The sequence below is a fragment of the Heloderma suspectum genome, chromosome 4 (genome assembly GCF_057233095.1).
Source record: "Heloderma suspectum isolate Gila_16-S chromosome 4, 16-S_ref, whole genome shotgun sequence".
Classification (NCBI taxonomy): Eukaryota; Metazoa; Chordata; class Lepidosauria; order Squamata; family Helodermatidae; genus Heloderma; species Heloderma suspectum.
In genome coordinates, this window is record NC_139461.1 from 39,399,418 (window position 1) to 39,413,873 (window position 14,456).

The 14,456-nt window shown below is 44.8% G+C and overlaps 1 protein-coding gene and 1 long non-coding RNA gene across 3 annotated transcripts in view; one reads left to right on the plus strand and one right to left on the minus strand.

The window, feature by feature from the left end:
- The window catches only part of GRHL2 (grainyhead like transcription factor 2), a 121,113-nt gene extending 106,825 nt beyond the window's left edge, over positions 1–14,288 (minus strand). For both annotated transcript variants that reach the window (XM_084849002.1, XM_084849003.1), the window contains exon 1: positions 13,394–14,288. In XM_084849002.1, the coding sequence (XP_084705128.1) occupies positions 13,394–13,413 (20 nt within the window). In that variant the 5' untranslated portion in view covers positions 13,414–14,288. The remainder of the gene's footprint in view (positions 1–13,393) is intronic.
- The window catches only part of LOC146346723 (uncharacterized), a 44,962-nt gene continuing 43,837 nt past the window's right edge, over positions 13,332–14,456 (plus strand). The window contains exons 1-2 of the long non-coding RNA XR_014790023.1: positions 13,332–13,491; positions 13,609–13,880. This is a non-coding gene — a long non-coding RNA (uncharacterized LOC146346723). The remainder of the gene's footprint in view (positions 13,492–13,608; positions 13,881–14,456) is intronic.

Sequence of the window (14,456 nt, forward strand, 5' to 3'; positions counted from 1 at the left end):
ACATAACGATGACTCATAGGTTGCTTAAACCATGGGCTGTCGGGGCACAACACCAACAAGCATGCTGCCTTCCACATACTCACTGCTTCTGCTTTGCTAAACAACCCAGGAATGCCGCATTCCTGGGTTGTTAGCTGTGATGTCCGAACCCAGCACTGTGTTGTTAAGGGTTCAGCCCAGAGTTTCAGCCTATGGTTTGTTGTTGGGTTAAAATTCTGGATTGTTTAACCCTCAACAACCCACACTGCCAGGTTCAGACTTCATGACTAACAACCCAGGAACAGGGTGTTCCTGAGTTGCTTAGCAAAGTGGATGCAAAACAAAAGCAGTGAGTGGGCGGGAGACAGCACGCTCGCACACTCCCCCATAGCCCTGCCAATTTGTGGGTTGTGTAACCCATCAACTGGCATTACATGTGAACCTGGTCAGAAAAGCAGCATGCCATCCAAGAGATGCACCTCCAGCATCCTCTATGACAGGGGTAGGCAACTTGATGCCCTCTAGATCTTTTGGACTCCAACTCCCATCAGCCCCAGCTGGCATAGCCAATGGTCAGGGATTATGGGAGTTCTAGTCCACACCATCTGAAGGGCACCAGGTTGGCTATCCATGCTCTATGACAATCAAGGAATCTAGAAGTATATACTTCTCACATACACAAAATGCAGCCCCTTGGGACAACAAGAAATTGTAATCCTTGTTACCTTTCCTGTTCCTTCCCTTCCTCCATAGCCTCCTTCCTGCCCAGCCTACAAAATGTAGATCATAAGCTCTTCTAATGAGGGACCTACTTTTTCCCCAAGTTGCTCTGTAATGCACCATGTACATTGATGGAATAAAAGACAGACAGAAATAATAAATATGTTGGACTCATTCAAGAAAAATATTCAGAAAAACCCATCTTTAGCCAATGCAGTACCCTCCAGATTTGTTGGACTACAACTCCTATCATGCTGGATGGGGACGATGGGAGTTGTAATCAAACATCTGGAGGGCGCCAGGTTGGGGAAGGCTGGTTTAGCCTAACAGCAACCTGCACAGCTACACACATGCTTGTGAGTGTCAAATATGATGAAGCGTGAATGCAAAGCTCTTCTGCCTGGAAGTCACCAAAGTGCAGGATTTGTCTCTGCTCCCTTCTCACTGCTGCTTTGGTGCTACTTTAGCTCACATGCCAGGGTCAGGTTTAGATCTTTCAAGGTGCAATCCTATGCATGTTTAGACAGAAAAAATTCCTACAGCTCCTAGCATTCCCCAGCTAGCATGGCTGGCTGAGGAATGCTGCTAGTTGTAGGACTTTTTTTGTCTAAACTTGCATAGGATTGCACCCTAAATCTGTTAAAGGAATTCAGGTGAGGCAGGTTTTAGACAGGAGGGTTTCAATAAAGCAGAGACAGTCTAAATAGCTTTAAGGATAAAACCCAAGTGTCCTTATAATGACAGAATAGGAATTCCTTGTTGCGTATTGGAAGGTTTCTCCATGCACACTAGGCATGACAACATTGATACTTGGAAGATTAGGAGGTATATAAAATACCCCAAACTTAAAATCAGTGTCTGTGTGTAAATCCCTGGGTAAGAAATGAACCTCATTAACACAAAAAAAGTAGGGCTGAAAATATTTATTGGAGATTAAAAATGGTGATGGCGCCATCAAAACACCAACAATTCCAGAACATTCCAGTTCAATGCACACTAGTCAAATTGAGAGATCCAGTTTCCAAGCAAGCCAAGCATTTTATGCCAGCTCAAAGTGGCACAAGTCAGGCTTGGAAGTTCCACTATATGAAATTCAAATTGAGTACAAATCATCCTGAACCAAGAACACATAATAAAGTAGGTCCTTCCAGCTTAAATAAGTACAGATTGACTATACTTTTAAAATGACTTTTAAAAAAAATTCCTGGTTTCATATCTTTCATTTGTTATGATTTCTAAAACTATATCCCATTCATATGCCTTTATTTTTTATTAGATTGGAATGGGGGACTCAGTAAAGCAGGAAGTGTATTTTCAATTGCACCAGAATAAATGATAACAACAACAACAACATATCCTATTGCAACAAGCAGCACAATCCTATGCATGTTTACTCAGAAGTAAGTCCCATGGCGCACATTGGAGCCTATTCACTAGGAAAGTGTTTCTAGGATTGAAACCTAAGCCTAAATACATGTAACTGAAATATACATATATATTTCCCCTGTCTACCCCTTCCTCTATCTACCTCCTTCTGGTGGTGTTTTCCCCATGTTGAAATTAAGGTCGTAAACTCCTCAGGGCAGGGATAAGTCCTTGTACTTTGCAAAACGATGACACATAAGTAAATAAATAAATAAATAAATAACAACTCCTGTAAAACCAGCATGGATAACTTGTGGCCCACCAGATTTTTGGCCTACAACTCCCATGATCTCTCACCATTGGCTACGCTGGCTAAGGCTGATAGGAGCTGTAGACCAAATATCTGGAGGGCCAGAAGTTGCCCACTCCTGCTGTAAGAAGTATCTACTGGATCAGCAAATATGCAAGCTTGTTGGCCTAGAACACAGGAGGTATACGCATTATTTTGCTACTTTATTTTATTCTACATTAAAGAGAGTGTAATTTTCTGAAATTCAATGCTAAATTCACTCTGCAAACCTTTTTCTGACCCCGGTGCTGTGCAGGAAAAAGAAAGAGCTTATCTCTGCGTGCATATCTTCCATACTATTTTCCCCCTGATTCCTGGAGTATTTCATAATACACAAAGGCAACCCCAATTAAATGGACATGAACTGACATGATTGTAAACTGCTACTCCCTCAAGATTCTTTTTTTTTCTTTTCTTTTTTTCCAAACAATAGAAAACAGTTTTATTTGGAGGTAAGCAAAGAAACAAATACTGCTGGATACATAACAAGCCACAATTACTAGAACCCAAAATATGGAAATAATGAAGCAATTTTTAAGGTTCTTTAAAACTTTTTGCTCCTATTTGATTCACACTATATAGACATAATCAGGGGAATGTTAGATACACCGAGATCCCACTTAATCCAACGAAATCTCCACATCTCACAGTGCATTTAAATCCCAGAGATTTTCCATGTAATGTAAGCTTGTCTAACTTTTCCTGAACTACACTGAATTACAAACAGCAATAACTTTTTGCTATCCCCTCTGGCTAACTCTTCAAACTTTCCTTCCTCTGCCTCTATGATCCTTCTAAATTTGTGATCCCCAAAGTAGCACCTGTGGGCACATGGGCACCCACCAACACTTTCCTTAGCTCCCACAACACCCTCACCCATCTCAGTGTTTTCTTTAAAATTATAAACATATTAACTGGGTGGCTGGGATGATTTCAAAGCAAATCACCCCCAGCCACCCGCCATCTCTATTTCTCCAGAATGCCTCTGGGCTTCATGTGGCATTCTTACAAAGTTTAGATGGTGAATGGCTGGAGGCAAATGCTTCACTTTGAAGTATAACCTGCTACCTGCAAAAAGAAAGAAAGAAAGAAAGAAAGAAAGAAAGAAAGAAAGAAAGAATCCCACCCCTGTTGATGAGTAAGCTGGGCAGGGGTGGGGATTGAGAAAGGCACTGTAGAGCCAGCACAGGGGTTGAGAAAGCCAGTGTGGCAGCTGGGAACCTAGTGTCGTGAGTTTCTCTATATTGCATGTTTTGTCTTGATTTTTGTCTGTGTTCTGTGCCTCATCTGTGGATTTTGTATGTGTGTTTTGTAACTGGGGGCTCAAACTCAACCTCTGCCCTCTACTCAGTTCCTCAGGCTATTAGCTTGTCTTTTAGCTTCCCCAGTTCACCTTCTGTGCAATGAGTTGTTTTTTAACTGGCCATACCCACCACCATGGCAGCCATTTTGTGACACTGCCTAGGACAGTTGCTTAATATTCAAAGTGTACCCACCGACTTAAATGGGCTGGTGACCCCAGTCATAATGGTCCATTATATGACGTCAGTGGCGTTCACTCCAGCGTAAGTAGGTACTTGAACTGCACCATCCAAGTTAAATATCAACTAGTGGCCCTGATCCTGCTAAAGTTAGTTGTGAAACACAAGCCCTCTTACAGCTAACTTGTTGCATTTCAATGGGACTCAGTAGGGAATAACTAGCTGAACTGCGGCCAGCAAATATAAGCACCACAGTGTGTGTGTGTGTGGGGGGGGGGAGAATGGGAGGGGGGTGTTAATAGGCACTTTTCTTGAGATGTTCTCAGATCATCAAATGTTCTCCAGAGTGTAATTATCCATCTCCCATAATATCTTCCCATATATGAAAGTACATAGTATAACACTACAGCTTCAAATGTATCACAATCACCACCCATTTAGTTTCATAGTCTGTTAAACATACGTGTGTGTGTGTGTGCGCGCGCGTGTGTGTCTATAATTACTCCACTACAGTCTATAGTCCTCTTACTCAAGGTCAGTTCAAATGTAACAGTTTCCTCCATGGGAGAGTTTATAGAATAATTCTCAAGGAAGAACGTACATAGAAACAGTTCAAACAGAACTAAAAACCCTGTGGCTTTTTCAGGAAAGATTCCCCAGCAGGATACTGAATTCCCACCAGCTCAAAGTGCTGGACTTTTCCTGATAATTCCATGTGGATTTCAATTCTAACACAACTTCCCAAGAGCACAGCAAGAGAACAAAGGTAGAAAGCTGTACTTAAATCTGTGCATAATGTGTAGCCAAAGGTAAGCACTTTTAAATCCCATTCAATGGGAGGGAATTAAACACATGTTTAACTCTTCCACCAGAATTTTTATTTATTGATTATTATTTAATTTATTAATCGCCCATCTGGCTGGTCACCCAGCCACTCTGGGCGATGTACAACATACAATAAAACAATAAAATTCTACAATAAAAACATTTTCTAAAATACCCTAACCCACCCCAAATGCCTGCCTGAACAGCCACGTTTTTAATGCACGACGGAAGCTCATTAAAGAGGGGGCATGACGGAGTTCCCTAGGGAGGGAGTTCCACAGAGTGGGGGCCACCACAGAAAAGGCCCTCTCCCTCGTCCCCACCAGTCTAGCTGTCCTGGCTGATGGGACAGAGAGAAGGCCATCCGAGGCTGATCTTGTTAAGCGGCCTGTCTGGTGCTGCTGGAGGCGCTCCTTAAGATAGGCTGGGCCGGAACCATATAGGGTTTCAAAGGTCAAAACCAACACCTTGAATTTGGCTCGGAAAACAACTGGTAACCAGTGCAACTCCTTCAGCACTGGAGTGATGTGATCTCGCTGGCGGCTGCCTTTAATCAGGCGAGCCGCCGCATTCTGTACCAGCTGCAGCTTCCGAACCATCTTCAAGGGTAACCCCACGTAGAGCGCATTACAGTAGTCTAAATGAGAGGAGACCAGGGCATGTACTACCGATGGGAGCAGATGGTCGGGAAGGAAGGGGCGCAGCCGCCGTATCAGATGGAGTTGATACAGTGCTGTCCGGCTCACAGCTGACACCTGAGCCTCCATGGACAGCTGGGAGTCCAAAATGACCCCCAGGCTGCAGACCTGGTCTTTCAAGGGTAGTCGTACCCCATTCAACACCAGGTCAACATCCCCTAGCCTCCTCTTGTCTCCCACCAAAAGTACCTCGGTCTTGTCAGGGTTCAGCTTCAGCCTATTCCTCCCCATCCAGCCACTCACCGTCTCCAGACATTTGGACAGGGATTCTACGGCCAACCTTGGTGAAGATTTGAATGAGAGGTAGAGCTGCGTGTCATCCGCATATTGATGACACTGCACCCCAAACCTCCTGATGATAGCCCCCAGCGGCTTCACATAGATGTTAAATAGCATCAGGGAGAGGATGGAACCCTGTGGCACCCCACAAGTGAGTGGCCACAGGTCCGAAACCTCCTCTCCCAGTGCTACCCTCTGGTACCTGCCGGAGAGGAAGGACCGGAACCACTGCAATACAGTGTCTCCAATGCCCAACCCCTCCAGGCGGTCCAGGAGGATACTGTGGTCAGCGGTATCAAAAGCCGCTGAGAGGTCGAGGAGAACAAGAAGGAGCATTCACCCCTATCCAGAGCCCTCCTCATATCATCTACCAAGGCGACCAAGGCCGTTTCTGTCCCATGACCAAGCCTGAAGCCCGACCGAAATGGGTCTAGATAATCAGTTTCTTCCAAGTGTGCCTTCAACTGCACCGCCACCACCCGCTCAATCACCTTGCCCAAAAATGGCAGATTTGAGACTGGGCGAAAGTTGTTCAGAACTTGAGGATCCAAGGAGGGCTTCTTTAAGAGCGGTCTTATCACTGCCTCCTTGAGGGCTGATGGCATCACTCCCTCCTCAAGGGAGGCGTTCACCACCGCCCTGATCCCCTCACCCAGTCTCTCTCTGCAGCCCATAATGAGCCATGATGGGCAAGGATCAAGTAAGCAGGTGGTCGGCCGTACAGATGAAAGCACCTTGTCCACTTCATCAGAATCTCTGGGACTTTAAAAAATATTGACCTGGTTACATCATGCCCAAATTTCTTTAAAGTTTATTTACTTTTAAGTATGTGAGCGGACTGGCATACAGACATCCCGTCACTTTAAGAATCCTCTGCCCTTCGCCAGCACAATATCACGTTATGAAACCCCCCCAGATCACAGACTACCAAGACACTTTTAAATTCACACAGATATTTGATAGATTAGCCACATCCTTGCCAATCCTCACCTTCTTAAGATATATCTCAGCACTGATGGTCTCCCCTCTCACATATTACTTGCGTACATGCAACATGCACCTATCTCAGACAACCAACCCAATTGGAAGTTTCCACCCAGCTGTCACTCAAGAACCCCCTGATTAGCATACAATCAAAAAATATTTTCCCCATGCTCCAAGGACCATGGAGTGACCTGGCGCTACATGTGTTTGCTACTTTTGACTGATCTGTATAGGTCTAGATCAGTCAACTTCCCTCAACCTGACACCTGCTAGATATTTTGGATTACAGTTCCCATCATCTCCAGCCATTGGCCATGCTGGCTGGAGCTGATGGGAGTGGTAGTCCAAAACATCTGGAGGGCATCAGGTTGGGGGAGGCTGATTTAGGTAGACCAGTAAGCTGTTTTATTTTCTTTTATCACCCACAGTCACCAACTTTCTCCTATTTTCCCTTTATATATTCTTATTTAATAAATCTGATTAACTGGGAAACTTGGAATGGATTGGATTTTTACACCACACAGAGGGATACGCTCCCTCCATGCTGCCTTGACCTTTTGGGGCTACTCTTTGGGGCTTTAAAGGAAGAGAAGGAGGGGAAGACAGGTTAATAGCTCAACTAGCAGAGACTGGAAGCTTAGCTGGCAGTTCACTTATTCCAAGTTAAATAAATGTAGGTCATGAGAAGCTCACTCACCTTGGTTGAAGCTGACTAGGAGTGATGGTGGTGGTTTTATTGATTGATTTATTTTATTAATTAGAGAACAAGGTGCTGACAGTCTGCTCTGCAAGGTTAGCACTGGGACAGTTGTTCCCCACCTCCACCTGGAGTTTAAAGTGACACTGACTGCAAGCAAAAACGAAAGGTCTTGTGTCACCTTAGAGAGGAGCAAACTATGGCAAAAGCTTTTATGGAATGGAGTTGACTTCTAGGTCAACCTTACAGAACGGAGTTCATAAAAGAGGGCAACTAAATTGGGTGAAGAGAAAACTGGTGTGCAAATGCTTCCATCCTTATGCTGATTTAAGAGCAAGCAAGCCATTATAGAGACCCACTCTGATTCTCGGGGGGGGGGGGTTCCCACTCTTTTCATCCATAAGGTCACCAAGTTCTATGGGCTTTCCTACTTCAATTAGGCTTTCTGGTCAAGGACAAAAAGTCACTAGATAGCATCTTTCCCTCCATACCTTCTCTAATAAAGTTGCCAAACCAGGGAGTTTCAAGTCCAGAAACTGCCAGCAAAATCTATTATATATAGCAGGGGAGGCAACCTGGTGCCCTCCAGATGTATTGGACTACAGTCCCCATCAGCCCCAGCCAGTATGACCAATGGCCAGGGATTGTGGGAGTTATAATCCAAAACTTCTAGAGGGTACCAGGTTGCCTACCCTTGATTATACTTTCAAGCTTTCTTTTAATGAACAATATTCCAAGGAGTTGCTTCCTCCTGTCTCCAAATAAGTGAAAGCTCTTCTTTTAAACAATTGCCTCTCTTCCCAGAGTTATCACCACTCTGTGGAACAGGAGGAGCATCCCTTGCTTCCTAACATAATGGCACCATAGAGTAAGAGTATCTTTCTAGCTCAAGTGATATGAAACCATAACATGCTTTATACATACCTACATACATACATATATACATATATATAAATGACCTTCATATTTGGCTTTATTTATTTCTTCAGGGCCATCAGTGTACCTGGTGCTTGACAGAGTATGACAGGACAGGTCCCTGCCCCAAAGATCTTATGATCTTAAAATTTAACACAGGGAAAAAACCCGAGCAAGGGCTGGGAAGGCAAGGGCTGCTAAAAAAGGAAGTGATATGTGGTTGCTTCAGCAGCATGTTGTTAGGCTGAGTTACAGACTTAGCTCCAGTAGGGCAGGGTGCAGTACCTCAGGCCCAGGGGCCAAATCTGTCCCTCCTAAGGTCCCAATCCAGACCTTCAAAATTCCCCAGAAGGCCCTGCCCCCTTCCCCTACCACCCCCTTTTCCCCAACCACCCATTGTTTGATGGTTTCCTGGCTTTTCTGCATGTTCCCCCATTCTAAAAGATTGAAATGCCTCTCCTACGGCTTAGTTAATGGAAGTAAGAGCTTTAAGCTAAAATATGCTGGTATCTTTAGTATTTTGGCTCCTCGCCTTTTGCCCTGCCCACTCCCAGAATGTGGCCCTGAGAGTTTCTCCAAAATAGAATTCAACCCTGGGGCTGAAAGAGGTTCTGCACCCCCTGCAGCAGGACATGGGAATTGGGGGTTGTGCCAAAGACTTAGGAACATGGGGGCCTTCCTGATACTGACTCAGACCATTGGACCATCTATCCTAGTACTGTCCATAGTAACTAGCAGCAGCTCTCCAAGGTTTCAAACAGGAGTCTTTCCAGCCCTACCTGGCTTCACAGCAAAGGTGGGCTTTGAGGAGGATTGTGAAGGAAGGAAGATGGATGTCGTCACACAGGTGTTCTGGGAGGAAGATCCAAGCATATGGGGCAGCAAGGGCAGTGCAGGGATTTAGGGTGACATGTGCACCTTGCTACCCACAAGTCAGGAATTGATACTGATGATGGACAAGAAGCGCTCAAGGATGTGATCTGTGCACCTCCAGGATGAGCAATACTCAAAACCAGTAGAACTCTATGCACACCTGATGATATTCAACTGAGCTATGTGGTGAAGTGGCTTTCTGAAGCCTGGCACTTGGTCAGTTCACTCATCAGCACTCATTCAGCCTGGTCGCACATTACAACAGCCCACTGTGGCTTACTTTACCCACAGGGGCTTTCACAATATGCCAAGTGCTTGCCGTGGCTTGTTGTGTCATGCAGACCCAGGTGGCAGGAGCTGTTTGAGAGTTAGGCAACCCTCAAATAACCCTAAAACAAGCCATGGGTTACTTGAGGGTTATCTAACCCTCAAAGAACCCCTGCCAGCTGTGTTTGCACAACACAACAAGGCAAGCTGGGTACCCGCAGGCACCAAGCAAAAATGGCACAACATGACAGCCCCTGCAGGTAAATCAAGCCATGGTGGACTGTCATGTCATGCAAACCAGGTCACTATGTTTTTATGTATCTTTAGCTTGCTTGTCTCACCATGTGCTGATGGGCAAACTGAATGAGTGACATCACATCACAAGGCCTCCTCATCAAGCAGTCAGGTTGAATAATCCACTCAACCAGTCTCTATCTGTACACAGAGGGTTGCCTGAACTGGCCTTTGTCCTCTTCACCCCTCTGTTCCTTGTCTCTCTGGCAGTACTTTCTATATAGTTTCTACAAGGGGCAATACAACTACAAACATCACATGAGAAAACACTGCAAAAAAAATAGGAACATAGGAATCTGCCTTTTACTGAGTCAGGCCGTTGGTCCATCTAGCCCAGTATTGTCGACATGAATCAGCAGTGGCTCTCCAGGGTTTCAGGCAGGAGTTTTTCCAACCTTGCCTAGAAGTGCCAGGGATTGGATCTGGGATCTTCTGCATAAACACCATGTGCTCTACCAGTGAGCTAGGGTAGCATTCACAAAATAAAAAATGTGACCACCTTGAAAGATATCACAAAATAGTGCCTGTCGCCTTCTTGAACTGCAGACCACGGTGCATTTTCACATTGTCCGTAAGACAGAAGAACAATTGGAAGGCCTTTTCCAACAGCAAATGGAGATCAGCTTTGAACCAAAACATCTTTCCCATCCAAGAAATCATTGAAAGACTTGAGTCTTGACATATGTCTCCATAATGTACTGCAATTGTAAACCTAGCAATGCCTATGTCCTATCTAGCTTCCACTTCCCCCACAACCCCTTTGCAGTCAATGCAGCTGCATCAGAGCACAAAGGAAAATGAGACTTAATTCAGAAGCCTTTTAAGCATCCTCCCATCTACAAGGTAATATAAGAACATGTGGTATCCATGATACAACAATGTGTAAGTTTTGCTGGTACTGGTACAAAATAACCTGGAATAGGTAGTGGTCGATGTAGTGATCCCACAAAATATAAGACATAAAAAATAAGCATTGTGGATTTTTAAAAATTACAACGTTGGTCAGTTTCAGAATATGTAAAGACTCCCAGGTGTCTTATTTCTCATGAAAATCATTTTAAAATCCACACTTGGGCAATACCTTTTTAAAACTAATGAAAATGCCTCCAAAATGTGCTAGCTTTCAAGTTCTCCAGAACTCTTAATAAGGCTTGGTGGTACCAAAAAAAGGATGGGGGAAGAAATAGAAAAATCTTCCACCATCTCCTGCCCTTTGGTATCACATAGCCTGATGACATTCTAAAGAACTCAAATGCTTGAACACTTTTGTGCCTAATTGCAAATATCTAGCACTTCCATAAAACTGAAACAATCAAATTTATCCTAAAGAAGAGTTAAATACTTTGTATAAAGTCTTACATCAAACAAATAAGAATACTTTATAAATAGTTGTCTTAAAGACTAAGACATCTGTGGGACTTATTTGGAAGTCCCACATGTTCACGGGAATGCAGCCTTAACGTTACACAAATTCGTTTTGGTATTAAATGAAATTTTAGTCTGTAAAATTATGACTGGCTGTATATGCAGTTCCACAAACATAGCCACAGAGGATGAAACACACAGCATTTAAAAAAAAAACAAAAAACCCGTTTCTTCACTTCTACCAAAAGGAGTGGAATGGCCTGAACTCTCAATACATTTTTGACTGATTGACCAACCCAGGTATATACGCAACATCTCAGATACTGATCAAAATCCGTCTTTTAAACAATTGTCCTTCATACCAGAATATAATGGGCACATAACAACAACAAAAGCACCACAGAACAAAACCAGCACCTTCCAACAGTTCCAAGGGGTGATAAACAGGATCATGCCTTTTCATTCTGGATTATCTAACCAGAACTATCACCAATCTTCAGCTGGCAATCTCTAACACGATTTAGTTATTGTCACCATTCAATGAAGGTGCAGGAAAATGCAGGCTCGAACAACTTTTTAATACGGCTCTTTAAGATGTACCAAAGTGCAACAAAACTCCACTGAGTAGTCTTGATATGCCCACTTATTTTGATCTACCAACCAAACACAGCTAAACTTCCTCCTTTTGGGCAGGGGAAGAAAAAGTCCATATACCACTTTGTGTAATATACACCTTTCTACAATATGGTTCTTTTCTGGTAATGGGACTTTATATTCCCTTCCCTCGATTCTCAACCCAGTCAGTTTCCCACCACTACCAACCTTCTAATGTTAAAAATTGGTCAGATATTGCACCCCGAATGGTCTGCACCACCACTTTGCTTTATAACACCCTCCGATTTTCTTCCTCCCCCTTTCCAGATGTTACGTTGTAGGTCAGCTGCCCTAGGGCAATAGCTCCAGTGCAGAACTTTCATCCCAGTGCACATGAGCATGGCAACAGGGAGCTGCACAGGCCCAGAAGAAAGATTCAAGGCAAAATCTATTAATCTAGATCTTGAGACCCAGCCCACTGCAAGCTGTTGGCCCTCTCCGTTTGTCATGGGCATGATCTGAAGTCACCAGACAAAGCCACAAGGAGCCAGTAACATCTGCTGAAAGGAAGAGTAATACTATCCTGGGAGGGTGAAGTGGGGGGCTGGGAGAAGAAGCCTGTGAAAGACTTCCTATAGTCTACACCTTGCACATGTTTGGAAGTGCACAGAAGGCTAAAAGAGAGACAACTGTATGCAGCTAATCTAGTGCGTATACACACACACACCAGTCCCAGATCATGATGTCCTTCAGCGTTGGCGTGTTAAAAGTTCAAGGAAACTTTTACAACTTTAATGCTACTTGATCTGTTTTTAACTTCCTTAAACGCTAGACTTTAGGGCTTATTTCAAGGTGTCCTTATAATACACACCACCTATGGTTTTCCAAATAATTCCAACTTCTTTAATAAAGCTCAGCTCTTTACGAATCATAAGCAAGCTGGTTTTTAAGGACGAGAACCTTAGAAGTTTTCAGCTGGGGTGGAAGCCCTCCATGTCATGCTGATGGGGTATTTTTTTTCTGTTTCCTTATCTGTATATAAATATAAAATATATAAAGCAATCTATTGAAAACGGTGACAAACATTTGCATGAAATCACTTCCTCTCTCTAGGTAAGGGAAAACTCCACATATGCCACTTTTTCCATATACACCCTTCTGTAACATGGTTACTTTTTATTATGGAAATAATTTTTTTCCCAAACGGCTTGAAATAAAAGGATTTCTGATCTCCATCTTCTACATCTTTCTGTCCCACAACACACGTACAGAAGTGCCAGGAGAACGGGAAGAAGATGGCCGTTTCTGATCCAATATAAAAGCTCTTTTGTTGAATTCACACACAAAAGCCAAGAATCACTTTTCATTTCTAGGCCCTGAAGGAAATGAAAGGCAACGGTCCTGCTGCTCTACAGTGCAAAAGAAGCAAAGATATCCCAAACGTTTGGGAACGGCCACTGAGAGTTCAGAACCAACAATTTTTTAAGAAGAGTGGAAAGGGACTGGGGGAAGCAAGGTGGAAATCTGCAGCTCTCCTGTGGGTGCTATTCAATCTCTTTTATGCCTTGTATAAAGGAGGAAATGTAATCCCAATAGGTCCACCACCGATTGTTTAACCAAAAAAAAAAGGAGCGGGGGAGAAAAACACAACCAACCAGTTGATCCATTCAGGAGCAGCAAAAGTAGCAAGCTGGCTGTGATCACTTACTTGTCCGTCTCTTGTGACATGTTTGATCCAATGAACTTTCTCCCCTTTTCCAGGTGCCTCAGTCTCTCTGGTGAAACTGGACTTTCAGGTCTGTGCAGGTAAAGGTGTGTGTGTGGTGTGTGTGTGAGTGCGAGCGAGCGAGCGAGCGCCCGGGACGGCAGAACCAGAGCTACTGGTAATTCTGCTTTTCTTCCCCCCCTCTACTTCTCCCTCAGCCAGCCGCGGAGGTAGGAACGGGACAGGTAAAGCCCCCTTCTCCCCGCCCCTCGCATGTGGAAAGGAGACTGGCTGGGCTCTCGCTCTCCCTCCCCCTGCTGTTCAGGGCACCGAGCAGGGAAGCAGCAAAAACCTAAAGGCGCCTACAGGTAACTTTCCCAAGACGAGTTGGATTCTTTCACTAAGGGATTCGAGGCAAGAGGGACGAGCTGCGAGCTGATTGGGCAGGACGGGCCCTCAGGTGAGCAGCCATTGGAAGAGGCGCGTTCAGGTAAGGCCCTGGCTTAGAACGCCGAGCGAACTCACCTCTGTGGAAAGCAAAGCTGGACTGGTTGAAGGAGAGCAGTGTGTAGGGCGGGGGGTTGGAGAGAGAAGCTGGATGGGGAACTGTGTGCCAGGGCAGGCGAGGCCTGGCCTGGCCTGGCCGAGGAAGCCGCTCGACCACGCTGAACTAGCGCGCTGCGAGGACGCGCGAGAGCTCGCTTGAGGGGGGGTCTTAAAAGCGCGGGAGGGTGTGAAGGAGAAATGGAAACACGAAATGAAGCCACCAGTTTGCCTGGACTCAGGCTTGGGACAAGAGCCGACTGAGCGGCTCTTGCAAACTCTGCGTATACTTGGAGCTATTCTCAGGGCCCTCAGCAGTCGCCTCCACCTCTGCCAGCCTCGCTCAGTCGCAGCCAAAGGGAGGGAGAAAAATTGCCAACCAACATGGAGCCCAGAAAGAAGTCAAGGCACCTGCCCGTTTATGGACTTCTGAAACACAGGGACTGAGTGACAGAAACGGCCTGCCTAAATCACTTTTCTTCCACAAGCGGTTACCTACCTTTTACATAAATGCCTTTCCTCG